The 20,520-nt window shown below is 43.9% G+C and overlaps 1 protein-coding gene across 36 annotated transcripts in view; it reads left to right on the top strand.

Moving 5' to 3' along the window:
- Positions 1 to 19,771, top strand: part of NRXN1 (neurexin 1) — a 976,383-nt gene extending 956,612 nt beyond the window's left edge. For all 36 annotated transcript variants that reach the window (XM_053383596.1, XM_053383588.1, XM_053383593.1 and 33 more), the window contains one exon: positions 16,019 to 19,771. In XM_053383596.1, coding sequence (XP_053239571.1) covers positions 16,019 to 16,323 — 305 coding nt within the window. In that variant the 3' untranslated portion in view covers positions 16,324 to 19,771. The remainder of the gene's footprint in view (positions 1 to 16,018) is intronic.
- Positions 19,772 to 20,520: the final 749 nt, after the last annotated feature.

Raw genomic sequence — 20,520 nt, 5'->3', positions numbered from 1 at the left:
CCATTAGTTTTCCAAAAGTCATGGGAAAGATCACCTGAAATGCAAAAATTAACAAGTAAGGAAACATGTTGAAGACAGAGTAAAGTGCTGTCTGAATACACCATCTGTGTGCCATTGTCTCCACAGGAGACACACACACCCGCACCAGATTCTGCCTGTGGTCAGAGGTACGAAGTATAGTGCAAAAATATACACTCAGGGCCGGTCCTTTCATTAGGCAAAGTGAGACAACCGCTGCAGTCCACAGATGATTGGCAACAACTCCTGGATGTTCCTTCTAAGCCCCCTGACTAGTCCTCTCCATATTCCTACATAGCCAGTCTTGGCTGCTCTACAAACCTTCTGCCTCAGGTGCACTGGAGCATAATATCCTTTTCTCAGTCTAGAATTAGGATTCCACTGCAAGTTCAAATGGCTTCCGTATATGGAACGGGGAAGAGCGCAATCTTGTTCTCTGCCTCGGGCAACAAAATGTCTTGGGCTGGCCCTACTTCCCCATGGTCCTACAGTAGCAAAATTGTGGGGAAGCTGTAAGTCAGACTTCACCAAACCGGTGCCCAGCAGATCTTGCTGGCTGGGGCTAATGGGAGTCATAGTTCAGTAATGGCTGAAGAACACCAGCTTGGCAAAGCCTGGCGTGAGTCACATCCCCAAAGTCAATAAGGGCACAATCGGTACATACGAGTCCTGCGTTGTAGCGAGGGCTCGACTAGATGGCTTTTGGGGTCCCCTCCAGCTCTTCAGTTCATGCTGGCGATTCCCCCCTTGGTTAGGGTGAGTGCTTATAGGATCAGTGATTTCAGTGCTGCAGCCAAAACTGACAGTCAGCTAAAAGGTGTGCCTTGACCGCTCTGAAATTGCTGATTTCTAGCTTCTCTATTGATTGTGCTGAATTATTAATTCGGGGCATTGATTTTGAAAAGTGGGGCGGCGGCGGCAGCAGCAGCAGCAGCCGCCTTCCTTGGGAGGAAACTTCTGCCGGAATTGTCGCTGCCAGCAAGCCCTTGTCTGTCACCTCTGGATTTGCTTGCTGTGCACCTGCCTTCTGGTAAATAATGAATGGGGAGATGCGACTTGTGACAAACGCAGGAAATAAATGAAAAGCACGCCCGTGATGCGCACAAGAGCCCACCAATAAAGCAGCCAGCCTATAAAACACATCTGGAAGATAAAATGCCCCCCCCCCAAGTATAAAATGCAGATTGTGAAACAGGGTATGCACACTGGTAATCAAAGGTTGTCTACCAAACATGGAGAGAGGAATTTTGTGGGTGTAGTTCTGAGGATGTTTGAGGGATTCATTCTCTGCAATTTCTATGCATTTTCATGCACATTTCCCCCTATATGTGCATTTTTGCTCCATATAAATATTTTTTTGCAACCAGTTTCCCATAGCATTAATTCATTCTGGACATTTTTTCTCTCCATTTTTTCTAGCCCCACGCCCCGTTTGTTTGTTTTTTCTCTTGAGAATTGCATGGCAGAATTCAGACTCTTGCGTATTCTGAGGACTAGCTGTGTTTTAGTTCCCTTATTACTGGGCAAAAAACTGCAAATTAGAGAAGTTCATGGTAAAATGCAAAGTGAATAAATCCCCCATCACACCAGTGTTGTTGTTTTTTCTTAAAAAATGTTTAGGGGCACTCTCATTTTCCTATTCATATTAAAATACTGTCCCTCAATGACGCCAAACTTCACAAAATGTGAAGTCTGGGGGGATGCATACCCCTGCATCCCCCCAGAAAAAAGCACTGCATCACACACACACACACACACACACACACACACACACACACAAGCATCTTGCTGCCATAAAATCATGATGCTGAAATACATTTCCCTCTGCTTTGGAAGTGAAAAGAAACAAGGAGTAACAGAAAATACTCACAGCCAAATACAAAGAAACTGCACATACATTTGCAGTTCTTTAAAGGATGTAACCAGGGCTGTCATATGCCTTGTGGGTCCCATCCGAGAGGGGTCCTGTTGACCCATCCTCATACCTATGGGACCGCCTCTCCTGGTATGCCCCGCGGAGGACCTTAAGGTCCATAAATAGCAACACACTAGAGGTCCCAGGCCCTAAGGAAGTCAGATTAGCCTCAACCAGAGCCAGGGCCTTTTCAACACTGGCTCCAGCTCTGCCTCATGAGACCAGGGCCCTGCAGGATCTGATTTCTTTCCGCAGGGCCTGTAAGACAGAGTTGTTCTGCATGGCTTGGAATCAACTTGACCCCTTCCCCCTCTTTCCTTTTCCTTTCTCCTTCTGTGATGGAACTCCTATTTGGGGAGTTCCCTGGCTTTTCTGGCCCATGTAGGGCCAGTCTGGATAGTTGGCCTTGGTGAAGATTTGACCTTTTCACCCCAAAAAAGTTTTTGATTTGAGTTTCTACTGAAATGAGGCTGCATTTTAATGTTGTATTTTAATCTTGTTTTTAAGTTATATTTTAATCAATTGTTTTTATACCTGGTGTTAGCCGCCCTGAGCCCGGTTTTGGCTGGGGAGGGCGGGGTATAAATTAAAATTTATTATTTATTATTATTATTATTACATCAACAGACCAGTTCCCAAATAAATTAACAGAGACCAGAAGTGCCTCCCCCTCACCCAGTTTTATTTTATTCATTCATTCATTTATTAAATTTGTACACCACCCTTCATCTGAAGATCTTGACAGTTCACCACATAAAAACACAAGGTGAAAACAAAACAAAAACCCCACAACCCTCCAACAGACACATTTAAAAGGATATAGGATGTTAGTCAGCAGCTCAACTGCTCAGCTGAGGTGTTGACCCTCTCCTTTCCTTGCAAAGGAGCACCCTGCTGCAGGCAGGATTGGCACGCAGAGGCACCAATCCTGCCTGGTCCATAGTGTTCCTTTGCAAGCAACTCCTCTCAGGAAGGAGAATTGGGAGGCAGACTTCTTCCTTCTCTTGGCAGCCAGGGCAGGTCTGGGTTCTTTTTCTTGGGGTTCTCCTGCCTGAGGCCTGCCTCTCCTTCCTGCCTGATGCCCACAAACTGATAGCCATGCACTGCTCTGGGCCATCCAACCTGAGCTGGCTGCCTGCACCCGATTCTTCTAACACCCAAGTCCCTCCAAATATGCCAGATTTGGCTCAGGGGCTCAGCTGAATCCATTGCACAAGCCCTAATGTAAACACAAAATCTTGCAATTCAGATTTTATAGCCCTAGTGGGACTTCCTTCTCCATTACTCAGGCAATGAGCAAACCATCCATTTCAGCTCAGTTTGCTGCACTGTGAGATTTATTGGGTTGGTTATTGCATTTCATCAGATTTATAGCCCACCTGTGCCAAGGGCTCAGGGTGCATTGCATAAATATTTACAGGGCTCACAATCTAATTTAACATTAGTGGCAGGAAGGGGGGTGTACACTGATGAGGTGACAGTTCCCTATAATTTTATTAGCTCCCGTTCAGAAGATTTAGGTTTCGTAGGAGCCTGATTGGGTTCCAGGGAGACCCTCCCTGTCTTGCTGCTGTGGGCTTAGCATGCCTTGTCAAAACCATATCATGCTATAATAAATAGCAAAGCTAGAACTCCTGTAGCTTGGTGGTTGAGCACCTGCTGTTCATGCAGAAGGTATCAGGTTCAATCTCCAGGAAGGAGATTGTCCCCTGCATGAAAACCTGGGATGCCACAGCCAGTCAATGTAGACATTATGGAACTTGGTGGACCAATGGTCTATCTCAGGCAGCTTCCTGCATTCTTATTCTCTGAGGGTTCATCCTTATACAAGTACTCCTACACTTAAGACTGAGGAAGGAGGAGGCTTGGAGAAACCCTAAGATTTAGAGGAGGAGCTTGTAGGAGGCAACAGCAGAAGAGGTGTGGACCACAAAACAGAATGATGAAGACCGAACCTATTCAGTGGGCATGGAACTCTGGCTGGCTGATGGAGGACAAACTGGAGAATTGGTTTGTGGAGGAAAAGATGGGAGAAAACTGTGTCTTCTTCCTCTTCTTTGATGATCACTCGTAGCTGAGTAAGATTGTCTTCCATAAACACAGTTTTAACAATGAGTCCGTAAGTGACTGTGGAGACCAATTCTGGACCCACACGTCCTTCCACAGTGGGGACAGTGGTTTCCAGGTGGGAGTTGATCACAGTGTGGATTTGCCAAGCATGCCTTCCTCCTAGCACGTTTCTCCCTTGCGTCCTGAGTTTGAGCATCTTCAAAGCCCATGACACCTTTGGTAAAGGCTGTTCTCCAATTGAAGCACTCGCAGGACAGTGTTTCCCAGTTGTCAGTGTTTATACTACATTTTTTTTAGATTTGCCTTGAGACAGAAAACTGTGTATGTATTAGGAGAAGTAGGCTCAAAAATGTGCACACATTTTGATGCATTTGTCTTTTTAAAAAAATAGATGCACAGTGATTCAGAGAGGAATTTAAGATGAGGGAAATGAGAAACAGAAACCCACAGTTTCTTCTGTCCTTAAGAACCACACGTATGAACTGTCTTGTGCCGTTTTTAGTGTTAGATGTTAAATGAAGTACGGAGAAAATAAAGTATTTATCCACACAGTGCATAGTCAAACTATGGAACCCGCTCCTCCATGAGGTTGTGATCACCACCAACTTGGATGGCTTTAATAATAATAATAATAATAATAATAATAATAATAATAATAATTTATACCCTGCCCTTCCTGGTTCAAAAAGTGGGCTCAGGGCGGCTAACAAGAAATTTAAAACACTTTAAAAACAAAAATTATTAAGTACAAATTAGAAAACATCCATATTTACAACAAAAGAAAATACAAAGGAAAAAGAAAATACATATAACTAAGGAAAAAAATTAGAGAATACCGTATTTTTTGCACCATAACACTCACTTTTTTCCTCCTAGAAAGTAAGGGGAAATGTCTGTGCGTGTTATGGAGGGAATGCCTACGGGTGGCATGCCTACAGATATTCCTCCTCTAAAAACTACGTGCGTGTTATGGTCGGGTGCGTGTTATAGAGTGAAAAATACGGTACTTACCTGGCAGGGGAGACACCATGTTCATGGAATTTAAAACACTTAATTGTAAAAAGAGGATTGGACAAAATCATGGAGGAGAAGTCATATCTATAGCTACTTGCCATGTTGGATACGCTCTGTCTCCCCGGCTGGAGGCAGTAATCCTTCTGAAAACCAGTTGCTGGAAACCAGAGGAGGGGAAAAGGCTCTTGTGCTCATGCCCTGTTCCCTGGTTTCCCACGAGCATCTGGTTGGCCACTATGAAAACAGGATGCTGGACTAGATGGGCCATTAGCCTCATCCAGGGGCTATTCTTAGGTTCTTATCTGTATTCTAAATGTAGTGGGTACCAGCTACTCCTATGGTGTCATTTAAATTCTCATTTTTTAAAATAAATAAATAAACCCAAATGCTGCACCACAGATGGCTGCAAATGAAACTCGTTAATATATCACAGGGCAGAGGTGATATGAATCGTGGATGTCACATTCATGGCACTTTTCACGCTTGAAATCATTCCCTCCACTGAAATGCACGTTACAGTTTCCTCCTAAGTTTGCATGGGGCTTAATGGTTTATATAAGATCTGTCTGCCAATATCCCTTCCCTGGCATACTGTATTGGTGGCTTTTAAGTGCAAACGTGCTGGTGACCGACACTTCATTGGGAAAAGCAGGGCTTGGGTGCTTTGGAAAGAAAATTTGGGTTTAATGTACAATACTCCCAAAGAGAAATATTTCTCCTGCAAGAAGCAGCTTGCATAGGATGAGTTTCCATGACAGTGTTTGATGCGGGAGAGTCAACCCAAAGAGATTCCACTATCTGACCCCTAGATTCTTGTAGTCAAATGTTCTCATAGAAGACCTCTCATGCCACATCTCAGTGTGATAGTTGCAAGTTACAACTTTTTCCCAGTGTTCCTCTGGACCAAACTAGCATTTACATGCAAGTCCACATAACAATCAGTACTTCAACTGGGGTTTTTTGGGGGGTGGGGGGCAGCTGGGAGGGAAGATGCAAGTGTGTTCGACAACGCTATTTTCCTAGAAACAGAGGTGCTGGAACTCACCATGAACACGTCCCTGGTTCTCTTAGAATGGCAATGGCGCCATTGAGTTCCGCCATGTTCTGGCTGAAAAAAAGCCCTGGTGTTCGATTCCTTTCCCCAACCCAAAGAAAACTGATCACAATGAAAGGAAAGAAACTTAGGTTAGTCATGACTAACTCATCCTAAAATTATACACTGCTGACCTGTGTGTAGTTCTGTAAACAAACAAGCAGCCTTGAAAAAGCATTACTTTTTGTGTTTCGCTGGTCCACAACAGACATTTCACCAGAAACCATGTTGGGAGGAAGGAAGGGAGTGGGAGAGTTGGGACAAATAAGAGAGCTTTTTTTCCCCCTTCCTTGCTTCGCTTTTGCAAAGTTTCACAGGGGTTTCCTGAGGGTTGGGGGTTGTTTTTGTCATTTTGGGGTCAAAATTCTGCAGTCGGGAACACATTTGATTTAGTATAAGGCAGCTTCCTATGTTTCTAAAATCGTCATTATCATCTGTGTTCCTAAAATTGTAGAGAGAATTTATGAGAAATTTAATAAAAATAAAAATAAAAAACTAAGAGAAATGTCAGAATGCTGTCAGCTGCTCCCGGCTGGTTGCCCAGGAAAGTATAAAGACAAGAAAAATTTCTTACTGTCCTTTTTTTATTTCAATCTTTACAAAGAGAGGCTATAGAACCCAGCCTCTTAGATAATGGCGTTGCCCCGAGTGAATCTCCACCCTCCGTCTCTCCCACTTCCTCATTCGTCATCATCATCACCTCCTCTACGGGTGCCACTAAGCGTCCTTTGTCTTTGAGCTTTTTGCTCTCCTATTTTTAAGGCTCTCCGGGTTCTGGGAGATGGAGGGTCTGGGATGCTTTCTAGTGACAACGTGTCAGCCAGTTGTTGCTCTGGTTCTCCCATGATTTCCCATCTTTCCCCCTCATCTGCCTCTGAGCTGTGACTGCCCTCAAACCCCTGTTGTAAATCTATACTGTCTTCTTCCACCTCCCTGGAAGGGTCAGGATGAGGAGGCAGTCTCCACCATTCCTCCTCTACCCAGTCCCTGACATTCCTCCTCTACCCAGACCCTTCACATATTTCTGCAGCAGAGCCAGCCCTATCATTAGGTAAGGCAACACGACCACTTTAGGCAGCAGATGTTGGCAGCATCAACACTCCTGTTGGAAGACGGGTGATGCAGCCACCTTGCAAAAACTGAGCAAGCCTTGGTCTGGCCAGTACCTGGGGGTAAGATCAGGTGACCCCCATAAGCAGAGCTTCCTTGAGTTCCATGGCAGAGGGAGTAAATAGAAAACCAATATCAATCCACATAAATGTTGCTTTGAGGCAGGGTGGAGACAAGCGAGAGGTTTGTAATGACTGCAATCTGTAAAGAAGATTAAAAACAAACGCAGAACACTCAGCTCACCTTTATAAAAAAAACACTGAGTAGATTTTGTTTGATGTAACATGTGCCTAGGAGCTGCAGGGCAATGTGTGTGTGTACACTTAAAAGGCAGAAATCCTGCAAGCTGCATGTTTGGTTCCCTCCCCAAGTCCAGACTTCACCTTTCTGGACCATACGACTTCAGACAGGTGTAAGGGTTGCATTTTTAAATGTTCCCCTCCTTTAAAGGGAGAGGGAAATCCCCACACATGATAAACTAGTGTCTTTTTTTTATAAAAAAGGCTTTTCTTCCTGATCTATATAGGAAAAGCTAAGGTAAAGGACCCCTGGATTGTTAAGTCCAGTCAAATGGTGAGAAGGTGGGTGACATTGCCCCTCAATAAGACCCCCAATTACAAACTTAACTAACATAGAATTGGGGGGGGGGATGCTGCCTAATGATTTTGCTGATGATAAAGCTTCTGTCTAAAACAAAGGAGAGAAGGCAGGGGCAATAGCCGGTGGATATTGATTTAGTGATCAGGGGAACAAGGAATTGAAACCACACCCAGATAAGCCATTCCACCCAAGAGAGGTCTTTGCTTTCTGGCTGCTCCCAGATTGAAAGCCCACCAAGTGTACACTACAAAATAATCACATTCATACCTTGTTGCAGATGCAGTACTTTATTCTATTTTTTTAAAGAATCTTGTCTTGTGGATCATTTTCTAGCTTCCACCTCTGCTTGGTTTATGCAAAATCGTGAATATGAACCAAGCAAGTCTTTCTACATATTGGTGTGATTTTGGAGGGGTTTTTTTTGTAAAGGGAGAAAAAGTCGTTTTGCTAATTTCAATTCTCGAACACGGCAGGAGTCTGCGATTCCAATTTTCTTTTCACAGTCTTAATGAAGACTGGACATTGGCAATAGTCACGTGTGTGTCCCCCACCCCACCCCCTTTCGCTTGGAATTTAAAAAACCATGTTGACAGGCTGCCAAGAATTATAATAACTCTCTAATGAGCACAGGAGAACTGTAGCCAATTGTGATTGTTCCGGACAAGTTATTTCATAGCGGCAATAACAAAAGGAATATAAAAATCAATCCTATCTACTGTGGTATAGGATACAATTCAGGAAGGTGTTAAAAGGAGGGGGTATCTCTTAATGAAGGCAAGCACAGTATATACCCACCTTATGGATCGTTTCAAAAGGGGCCAGTGGAAGACAGGATGACTAGTTGACTCCTGACAATGGGATGAAAAATACCATTTTATGGTCCTCTCCTTTCTCTCTGCCAAGCCATCCATGCAGCCATAAAGGCAGCTTCAATATTTTCAGGTGGTTCTCTCTGTCTTAAGAATTTCCAGCCTCTCCACTTTATGGCCTTCAATCTAGAGAACCCAAATGGTTCTCAGCACTTCATCGGTTGTTTCCTGGGCAATGAAATAGGCTCCTAGCATTGTGTGAGTTGCTTTCCAGCATGCAGGAGTACAGTAATGGAGTGCAGTGTGTTTTCTGGAGTAGTAAAGAGACGTTCACAGACACAGTTCAATATCTGTTGGGCTGCTGTGGGGAAGCTTGGCAGGCAATAAGTATTTTGATGGCAGGAAGTGCACTTTTCATGGCCTGTGTCTGCAGCATAAAAAAAAACCCAGTTTAAATGTCAGAAAGCTTCCCTCCTCCAAGGAAACCAAGGAACTGCCGGAAACATTTTTGCAGGTATTTATTGGCATTCTTGCTAAAGCATAAATCCTAATACTCCTCAGGCAAAATGGTGAGAGAGAAACCACACGCAAAAAGAAATTCAGGTCTGTAAAATGAATCTGAGCACCCTATGAGCTGTTTTAACCACAAGCTAGGTTTGCACATCCTTGACGACTTGACGACTTGATGGCTACAGTGTGTGTGTGTGTGTGTGTGTGTGTGTGTGTGTGTGTTTTAAGGTTGTACACAGCCTCCCCACATCCACCCTGTAGCCTCAATCTGTGGCCCCCAGATCAGGTTAATTCGACCTGCGCCACCCTGTGAATCACCTGCCCCATCCCAGATCTGTTCCCAAAGCAATATAGGGCAGCTGGGTTAAGAGTTTTAAAGCAATTTTTTTTAAAAAAAATCTTCTTTTGTCACGCAGTTAAAATAGAGTTTAAAAATAAACTTTGTTGGTGGGTGCCCAGCACTGCAGAGCTAGTAAATATAGGAATACAAGCTAGTAAATATAGGAATACAGTCCTGTTTGGTGGTGCTTCAGGGGGCAGGAAGGAGGGGAGGACTGGCAGGAAAGGTTGACCGCCAACTCACCCCACAGCCACCTAGTATATCCCTCCTTTTTGCAGTTCCTTTTCCTCACTCAAGCTTGGCACTCACACCTTGCCCCCTGACAGCCACAGATTGATCTGGGCATCTCAACCCAACCTGTAGTGATCTGGGTCTATCTCAACCGGAGTCAACCAAAGTTCAGATTCCTCCAAATAGGCCCGATTTGGCTCGAGTTTTGGGCCTTGGCCAAATCTGGTGCACAGCCATAGTGTATATCTGAAGTGTCGATCGTGCCATCAACCTGATTTGTGTTTGCACAGAGGCTGCCTGAAGTCTCCATAAAGCACTTGTTCTTGTGGTTGTTATCCTGCAGTTGTGGTTTGCCATCACTTTTGGTTGATCTGGTTGTTAATAGCGCTCTCGCCACTTGCCATTCCTAGAACTATCATTCAGGAATACTACCGGTGACAGCAGAGGTAGAACATAGGTTTGGCGAGGGAATGGTTTCCCTCAGAAGGTGGACTCTCTCTTCTTGGAGGTTTTTAAGCCTACGTTGGATGTCCATCCATCGTGGATGTTTTAGCTGAGATTCCTGCATTGCAGGGGGTTAGACTAGATGATGCTTGGGGTCCCTTCCAACTCTCCAATTCTATGATTCTCTGATTGTGTGCCAAGGCACCAGAGCCACAAAGTTCCCAGAAGAACAATAAAACACACTGACACTGAATATTTTGGTTTATGGGTTCAAATAGGCCACAACTTTATTGGTTACAGATGTGAGCAGTTTGGCTTAGGCATTGGGGTGAAGCCAGGCTATACATTGACTCCTGCCCATCTGCAGGGAGTCCACTGAAGGGTAAAACACCGATAGGGGGTGCCCTATGACTTACATCAAATAGGGGCACTCTGAAGGGTCCCCATAGGAGCTGTGGAATGGCCCTAGTCCACGCCCAGGCTTCAGACAGTAGGTCACACCCCGGACCCCTTTAACAGGATACCCTTAATGAGGAGGGGCAGGCGAAGGCAAAAACAAAGGCTTATCCAATGTGCCGGCTGGCCATGGCAGGATTAAATTGCCCATGGGACGCCCACTCTGCCAGCTAACTGGCTGGCGCGGTCCCACAGCACTGCTGACATGTTTGGCTATGACACAGGAGAGAGGTGGCATCCCTCCTTCCGCTTGTCCAGGAAACCATTGAGTCCAGGCTGCCTGTCCGCAATGCCACCCACCAGATAAAAGGTGAGCAGACTTCTATGATCATGGCAACTGGCCATTGGTAGTGTCACCCTCCTTAAGAGGTAGGCATAGAGACAGTCATGTGGCAAAAGCAGCCCCTGGAACTACTGGCAAATGCAGCCAGTACCGATATAATATCAGTGAATATAGTTTGTGAAAAGGCATTTAATGAAACAAAACATCACAATTTTTGCCTCAGCCCCCGCACAGCTCAAATTACAAACAGCTACTCTGTGGACGCCAGGAAAACTTGCAGTTAATTAAGTGATTCTGTCTTGTTTAGACAGATGGAGTGAGATAATTGTGAGAAGATGCTTAAAATGAAATAATGTCAGCAGGTTTAATAATGGGACTGGGGTGGGGGAACTACTTGGGCTCGAAATAAGATTGTTCAGTTTCATGCCTGAGACCTCAGTAAACAAAGCAACACTTCCCTGCAAAAGGAAGCTGGAAGGTGTCATTTAGCTAGGGATGAGCTGGGCTGCTGGTTCCATTCACATTTCAGCCTGTTGCTCAGTCATAAGAACGTTAAGAAGAGCCTAGCTAGAACAGACCTGTGGCCCATCTAGTCCAGTATCCTGTTCTCACAGGCCTGTGGGAAACCTTTTTATGTTAAATACATTCTGTTTACACACTTTAAAACTCAGGCTCTATATGTCTCTTTTATATAAAGTACATTTTTGGTGCGTACTTTTGGCACACTAAAATTTTATTGCGAAGCCCAAAGAGCATAATGCAACGGGGAGTTCTTTTCGTATCCAGAAGCAAATTTGGGAGCATTGGATTGGGTCAGTCCACTGCGAAAAGGGGAAACTAGATCAATGCACACACACCCAATCTCTACTTCTAGCAGACCTTAATAGCAAACTCGCTGGACAAGCATTTGCCTAATTTGCTTGCATTCAGCATGTTCCATTCTTTCTTGGGCAGAAATTAATTTCCAAAATGACATTCAGCTTGATAAGTCTCCCTCACTTTCACCCGCTACAGATATTCTCAAGAGCCTTTATTCGGTTACACTGAATTGTCTCTTGTAAAACACATCCAGCTCAGACGAATTTTCACGTAACACTGTGAATACAATGGGAGGAAGAGAAGAGGGATGGTGCTTATTGTTATTTCTAAGTGCTTAGAGATGGACTCTGAGTACACGCTTGGGAAGAACCTGAAACAAAGCATATGCTCCGTGGGGAGGGGGCAAGATCCACTTCTACTTCTGCAGATATAAGAAGACATCAGTTTCCATTCTGATCCATGTTCATCATGTGCAATGCTGCTTCCATTCTGCTGCAGTTTGGCTCTCAATTGTTGCTTTCCTCATTGTCCACTGTGGCACAGTTTTGCATTACTGATTACATTATAATAATCATAATTGATTATTTATACCCCGCCCATCTGGCTGGGTCTCCCCAGCCACTCTGGGCACCTTCCAACAAAATATAAGAATACAGTAATCTGTCAAACATTAAAAGCTTCCCTAAACAGGGCTGCCTTCAGATGTCTTCTAAAAGTCAGATAGTAGTTTATTTCTTTGACATCTGATGGGGGGACGTTCCACAGGGCGGGTGCCACTGCCAAGAAGGCCCTCTGCCTGGTTCCCTGTAACTTGACTTCTCACAGTGAGGGAACCGCCAGAAGGCCTTCGGCGCTGGACCTCATTGTCCAGGCAGAATGATGGGGGTGGAGATGCTCCTTCAGGTATACTGGACCGAGGCCGTTTAGGGCTTTAAAGGTCAGCACCAACACTTTGAATTGTGCTCGGAAACGTACTGGGAGCCAGTGTAGGTCTTTCAAGACCGGTGTTATGTGGACTCGGCAGCTGCTCCCCATCACCAGTCTGGCTGCTGCATTCTGGATTAGTTGTAGTTTCCGGGTCACCTTCAAAGGTAGCCCCACATAGAGTGCATTGCAGTAGTCCAAGCAAGAGATAACCAGAGCATGCACCACTCTGGCGAGACAGTCTACTGGTAGGTAGGGTCTCAGCCTGCATACCAGATGGAGCTGGTAAACAGCTGCCCTGGACACAGAATTGACCTGCACCTCCATGGACAGCTGTGAGTCCAAAATGACTCCCAGGCTGCACACATGGTCCTTCCAGCACAGTTGCTCCATTCAGGACCAGGGAGTCCCCCACACCTGCTTGCCTCCTGTTAATTACATAATGGTTATGCTATTCTACACCATTCCTTTCAATGCAGATGCTGAATTGTTGCTTCTTTCAAATAAAGTATTATCTTCCCTCACTGGCATCTCTCCCAAGCAGGCACTCAGGACCCTCAGTTTTTGTGTCTGGGAGAAGCACGGGTCTCTAAAACAAAACAAAACAAAACAAAACACAAAACACGGTTTTCTTGAATATGTGAGAGCCCTCTTCCTTCGTCTTTATGGTGCCAGCACATCTGCACCGGGGGAATGATTATAGCCAGCAAAAGAAAAGGAAACGAGAGTGTCAAAAGATAGATGAGAGGAGGAGGGAGGAGGAATGGTTTGAGAGACTATGTTCATAGTAAATGAGAGAATTACAAGGAAGGCAGTAAAACTGTGGAAATGGAGAATATAATGATCAGAAGAGTGGGTGGAAAGAGCAAAACTCCAGAACAAGAAACGCAGGTCTGGAAGTGATAAAGAGAACAATAGACTGGAAGCAAAATAATATTACTTGGGTAGATGAAGTATCAACAATTTGGGGTAACCCTATAGATCTCAGGCCTAAATCTCGCCAATAGTCCTTCAGACTAGCATTTGCAGGAATTCTCTGGACGTGCTGGATCAGGCCAGAGTTAGTCCAGCATCCTGTTCTCTCAGTGGCCAGCCAGATGCCCGTGGGAAGCCCAAAAGCGGGACTTGAGTGTTAACATCTGCAAAGGATGGGCAGAATTTTCACTCTTGCGTAAATACCGAAAGCACCGCCTTTACGAGCTCGGCTCCTTGTTTTTACGATACGCTCCTTGCTGCTCGGTGGGCCTTTTATTTCTTTCGGTAGCTCTTCTTTCGCCCCGTAAAAACAATAGATGTTCCCATTCTCTCACATTTGAGAAAAGCAACCTGGGGTCGTAATAGGTGAGAAAAAATTCTAAGAGGCAGAATGTTTGCAAGAGGTGCCATAGTCAATATTATAGCAGGCAGCAGAGCACAAAGCAGATAGCCTAAATAATATATTGTAACTTAAAAGGCCAGGTGCAGGTTTCCACCTGAACATGCAATTGCTGAAAGTAAGTAGGTAGGGGGCAGTGGCACACAGGCAACCCTGCCCATAGCATCCTTGTGTGTTGACCCTCTTTCCAGTTCCTGACATTGCCTGTGTTGTATGGGGAAGGACTGCAGGAGCCTTCCACTCACGTTGGCTTGAATGTGAGTAGACTCTTCTGCACATCGGCGGGTAGCCTCCCCCATCTGAAGCCCTCCAGATGTTCTGGGCTGCATCTCCCATCAGCCCCAGCTAGCACAGCTGCATTGGTAGTGGCTGGTGGGAGCTGCAGTCTGAAGCATCCATTTGGGGGGAACCGATACAGAGACGGGGCATGGAAATTCAACTGAAATTGGCTGAAAGCTAAAATTAAACAGTGACATTGGTCCAAGAAATGAGTTTTGGTTTGGCTAATAAAATTTCCCAGGGTTTTTTTGCACTTCTTAATGACATTTAAGCCAAATTTGGCATGTTCAGCTCACCTTAAATATCTATTCTAAGGAAAGGCAAAGGCATTCCCATAGATTTAGTGGAGGCTTAAACAAAAAACCAAACATCTAGGACAGGCATAGGCAAACTCTGCCCCTCCAGATGTTTGGGACTACAGTTCCCATCATCCCTGACCACTGGTCCTGTTAGCTAGGGATGATGGGAATTGTAGTCACAAATATTTGGAGGGCCAGAGTTTGTCTATGCCTGATCCAGGATCAACTTTGTGGCTGTAAGAACATGTAGAAAGGGCTATCTTGTAATCTGACTCATGCTGGTAAGTCATGATGGTAGATCTGAGTGTTTTAACTTTCTGTGAGTTGTTGTACCTGATAATTCCTGCTATTTTCGTTCTGACGACAAACGGGTTAATTAAAGGCACGGAACCAAAAAAGTATTTGAGCTTTTTTGTCGAAATCTAAGTATCAGGGGTTATGGTTTTGAGAACAATGGCTGCTGTCCTGTACCCACTTACCTGAGCGTAAACCGCATTGAACTCAAAGGGTCTTGCTACTGAGTAGATAGACATGTCTGAATTAAAAAGCAAATCTTCTCTGATGAAGGGCATGGGCTGAAGTTTGCTCCAGTGAATGGACACAGTGACAAAGTCAATGTGATCCCTTCAGTCTCTAGAGTTCAGGCAAACTGTAGGATAGAGTCATAGATTTGTAGGCCAGGAAGGGACCAGAAGGGCCTTCTGCAATGCAGATGACCTCAACCCCTTCTATCCTTCCAAGGAGACATTGCTCCCCCCCCCATCTGTTAAATGTAGTTCTGGCAATACACAGCTGTAAAATTTAATTTTGCCCTAAAGACGTTAAAGCAAAGATTATGGGATAATGCGCACAGTGACTTGCGATCTCGATCACACACAGTCTGTAGTCCGCTGGCAGTAGGAGTACAATATGGGCATGCCTTTAAGTTAACATCCTACATTAAAAACCTGACAGTACCAAATTACCGAAGGCTTTTCACCAAAGCCAGACTAAACGTCTTTCCTTCTGCAGTGTTGGATGGCAGGTTGAGAGGAGTTCCCTACCAGGACAGACTTTGCTCGTGTGCTCAAGACATCGATTCCATAAAACATATTTTGTTGCACTGTGCAAAATATGAGCAAGCCAGGGCTGAACTGATATTACCCTTGCTGGTACCTTTCACGGGAAAATCAGAGGCTCACTATGTCAGGTTCCTATTGGAAGACCGGACAAACGCTAGAACATTAGCAGTGGCAACGTTTTTATCGGTGGTTGCAAGAACCAATGATCCCTATATTCTGAACAAAATGCTTGCTTAACCTGGAGGTAGCCTGTATGAATTGTGTATTGCTTTGTAATGATTTGTTGGGTCTCTGGACCATAATAAAGATTGGATTTACGAGTTCCTGCTTTACCCTGTATAAATGTTTCTTTCATCATCTACCTACAGCGAGTCCCACCAAGCCTGGGCGAGGAGGATACCCGAGTACAGACGAAGTGGTCCGGGAATCCAGCAGCACTACTGGCATGGTGGTTGGGATTGTGGCGGCAGCTGCTCTGTGCATCCTCATCCTCCTCTATGCCATGTACAAGTACAGGAACCGGGATGAGGGCTCCTATCATGTCGACGAGAGTCGAAACTACATCAGTAACTCAGCACAGTCCAATGGGGCTGTGATTAAAGAGAAGCAGCCCAACAGCTCCAAGAGCTCCAACAAAAATAAGAAGAACAAGGATAAGGAGTACTACGTCTGATCCCGACAGCTGAGGAGAAAGAACAATTGTATAGGAATAGTCTTCATTTTATCTGAGACATAAAAACAAACAAAAACCCGAAAACTTATTTACTTTACTTTTTATGAAGCACATACAAAGTTTAAAAAAAAGAAAAAACGGGAAAAAAGAACACAGGGAATGCAATCAGAAAGGAAAGACTTTTTTAAAAAAAATATAAAAAAGAACCAAGGGAAGGAAACAAAATGAAATAAGCGTTTCATAACTCTTGTTTCGCTGAAACAGGAGTCAATAAATCCCCTTACATTCACAGTGTTTTCATTTACTCTGCCGTCTTTTCGTTGCTGGAATGTTTCTGAAGATGATGTTGGTACCACCACACACTCATAAGGCAAGGAGTATTACTGCAAAAACATCACCCAGCACACCACAAAATATAATGAACTGAAACAAACAAACAAACAAAAGTTGAAATCTCTCTCTCACACACACACACACACATACACATACACATACACACACACAACACACAAAAAGAAGCTACCTATCAGTCTGGATTTAGCCAAAGTGCTAGCGCTTTTCTGAGGAGTAAGTTAGTCTTATTGCCTGAGAAGACTTTTGCGGTTCTACACGAGTGCTCGATGAGCAAAACGAAACCTCGAAACTGAATTTTGCCACCCAGAGCAATGAAGCAACGACTGGAGCTTTGGTTTGAAGCGAAGCGCTGGCTTTTCTGAATAAACCACATTTTAAAAAAAGAAGAAAACACTTTAAAGAGGAAAAAAAAGCCCCTTTCTGGTTGTGAGGAAAACAGTATAGCGGCCTTATTTTCGAAAAAAACAATAAACAAACAAAAGAAGTGAAATATAAGGCTTATTTTCACACACCACTAACAAACAAACCTGAGGGCATAGATGCAATCATTGGGGGGAAATTCATGCACGCTTAATATGTTATTACATATGTTTATATTTAAAAAAACACATCTATATGTGCTTTCTGGACTGTGATAAGTGATGTTTTCTAGCCTGTTGTATAGAAAATGCAAACTATATCTGCTCTTCAACCATTTTTGGTAAACTCAATGTTCTAAGTGTTGCTAGGTATAGAACGTTTTAAGACATCTGGAGCAACCAACATTTCTGTTTACTTTTGCAGCCATGAGAAACTGCCACGATTTTTCTTAGCCCTCCTGATTCTTTCTTTCTTTCTTTCTTTCTTTCTTTCTTTCTTTCTTTCTTTCTTTCTTTCTTTCTTTCGGTTTGCTTTTGGTTTCACCTACAGTGTAGTGAATATACTACGAGGGAAAGTGTATGAATGTATATAAGAGTCAGCTAATTTTCTTCTTAACCTGTACAGTCTTTCTCTCTCTCTCTCTCTCTCTTTTTCTGTTGCAGTTCAGTTTTTCGTAGTTTGTATGAAAGAAGTGGATTTAGAAAGCAAATATATATAGATATAAACATTTTCTTCTCCAATTGCCTATCCACTCCCAGGATACATCAGCAAAACCAATCAGAAATTATGTGAATTTGCCCCGCCCCAAATTATGCACCACACAAGTCCTGGCGATTGAAGTGACCTTTGCACTCCAGTTCACATGACATCATTGGCCAGTATGTTTGGCTGTTCCCACAGGTAGTGAAGGTTGAATTCTGCGGAATACTTGGTCCAAAACTCTTTTCCCATTATATGGCGTTTGCCCGGCTTTTGGTATATAACCACTACAGTGTTGGATGGTCAGAGAATTCAGAAGTCTGCCTTTAAATTAGCTCCTCTCACTCAGACTTCCCTCAGTTATGGAAAGCAAAAATGGTTAAAAACTGCATGCATAACAAGATTCCAAGTTGCATATTTTTTGTCAAACGAAGGAGTTGTTCTTTTATTTTACCACTTCTGTTTTGTTACCGTAAAACCTTTATCCCCGTCTTTCATCTGAGCTGGATCGTAAAACGAAATTTCCTTTTCTACTAAGCTCAGCCGGTTCATTGGTTTGGTAATAAACATACTTTCAGTTTCTTTCAGTTGATATGCGTGGAAACATTTAATGCCTTTTGGTTAAAGATCTATGCCATAGATCTGCATTCCCCCAACCACCCTTGGTTTCATTTCATTAAAACGACTGCTCTGTTGGGTTCCCAACAATAAGTCATTGTGTAACATCTCACTTAGTGAGAGAGATACAAGAGGAATATATTAGGCCGAAAGACATGAGCTCAGTAGAGAATCAGCTGTATCTTGGAAGGCCTCCTGTGATGAGTACGATTGTTCGCACTTTACAGACAGGAAGAAGGAATTTAAAATTAGCTTTAACCAGCAAGGCACCTTATCTTCTTGTACGCTGCTCACTGCCACTGGGGAGAAACACTGGGAAATGGAGGAGCTTTCAGTCTTCAACACAGCAATACTGTCAGAAAATAAAAAAAAGTCACGGTATTGCCGCTCTTAAAAGTTGCCAAATGATTTGATTCATGCTGTATATGTCAAGGACTTTTCTTTTCATTTTTTTGGGTGATGCTTGTAAATTTCTGAAGGCTACACATAGCATTCAAGTTAACATAAGAAAAAAATAGTTGGTCCAATCACCCCCCTCATGTGCCACCATTGTGAAATACCTTTGCTGAGGGCAGGGCAAGGAATGAGGACAGCCACGAACCGTTGGGGAAATCTGGTGTTGGTATCCAAAGTTAAACATGCCAAAAATAAGTGAATAAATGAGTGTTGGATTTCCGTGGTAGTAAGGCCACGTGGAAGGGGATAGAGATTCTAAGCTTGGGCTTTTCCACCAGTGCTGAATGGCGAGGTGCTTTTGTGACTTCATGTATTGACTCTGTTAACTCACCTAACTTTGTCAGATTGTTGGTCCCTCACCCCCAAGCAATTAACACAGTTACTTTAAGTAATAAGTGATAGGGGATTGCTATTTCTAGCAAAGGTGATTTGAAGCTGTTTTCTGGGGAGTTACTCCTGTTCTTCCTTGTTGATTTTGTGATTTTTTTAAATAACGAACAAAAGAAGTGTTTGCATTTATCAAATGTTGCAGTAGCTATATTAAAACAATTTTCTCTTTTCAAAATGCATAACAAATACATTAATCCCATCTCTATAATAATCTAATTTGTTTGACTAAGGCTGCAGTCTTATGCACACTTAACGGGGAGTGAAGTCCCATTGATATTGATGGACCTTCTCCTGAGTAAAGATGCCTAGGATTGTGCTGTGATGAGATGGCTTCGGGTTGTTTTTTTTATTACTGTATTGTGTTGCCTTTTTTTAACAATACACTAAAATAATGTGTGAAATTATTCATTCCCAAGATATCAAAAAGAGGTCAGAAGCCCTTAACCTTATAGTGCTTTCTGTGATAGATATTTACAATTTTTTTTATTTGTTGCAAGGCCAATTTATCCATTATTGGAAATGCTAAGCAAGTGGAATTTACCGTTTTGTTAATAAAATGTTTCTTAATACAGTTGCTGGCTCATTATTTCCTCACCCCTTTCTGTGGTTTGTATACAATTGCTGCCACCATTCAGCATGTCTTTGACTCTGATTAGATGCTAGGCCCCATCTCCCATAGGTTCCGCCCTTCAACTTAACATGGGGATCCAGAGCCACAACTTTATGTCATCTCTGACTGCTCAAAATGAAGCTCATGAATCAGTGTCAATTGTGGCTGGATCCCATTGTTCCTGGTAGGGCAGAAGGCAGGGAGGCCAACAGTAGGTGGCGCCAGAGCCAATGATGGGCAGAGCTGACCAGTTCTAGTTTTCTCCCCCATCCTGCTCCCTGCTGAGTTCTACAATGGCAACATCTGAGACTTAGGAGGAAAAAGCAGTGCCACCCCCTGAACAGGTTGTAAGTAAGAAAACAGGTATGGGTGGGGGCTGACAGAGGTTGGTGCTTTATTTGCCCTCCACTGCTTTGTAGGCATCCAAGTAGTGCACATAAATATCTGGATCAGTGCAACAGTCAAATCAGCAGTACTTCTAGGGTTTGTGCATGGGATATATTCCCTGTTCAATATTTTGAACTCAGTCATGGGTCGGCAAACTAAGGCCGGCAGGCCAGATCAGGCCCAATTGCCTTCTGAATCCTGCCCTCCGATGGTCCAGAAATCGCCGCGTGGATCGCCAGCGCGTGCGTTCTTTCCCTCACCCTCCCTCTCCCTCACGTGGTGGCGGCGCTAGCGCCTCCTCCCTCCCTCCTCCTGGCTTCTCC

This window comes from Podarcis raffonei, chromosome 3 (genome assembly GCF_027172205.1).
Source record: "Podarcis raffonei isolate rPodRaf1 chromosome 3, rPodRaf1.pri, whole genome shotgun sequence".
In the NCBI taxonomy this organism is placed as follows: Eukaryota; Metazoa; Chordata; class Lepidosauria; order Squamata; family Lacertidae; genus Podarcis; species Podarcis raffonei.
This window is presented reverse-complemented; position numbering and strand designations above follow the sequence as displayed.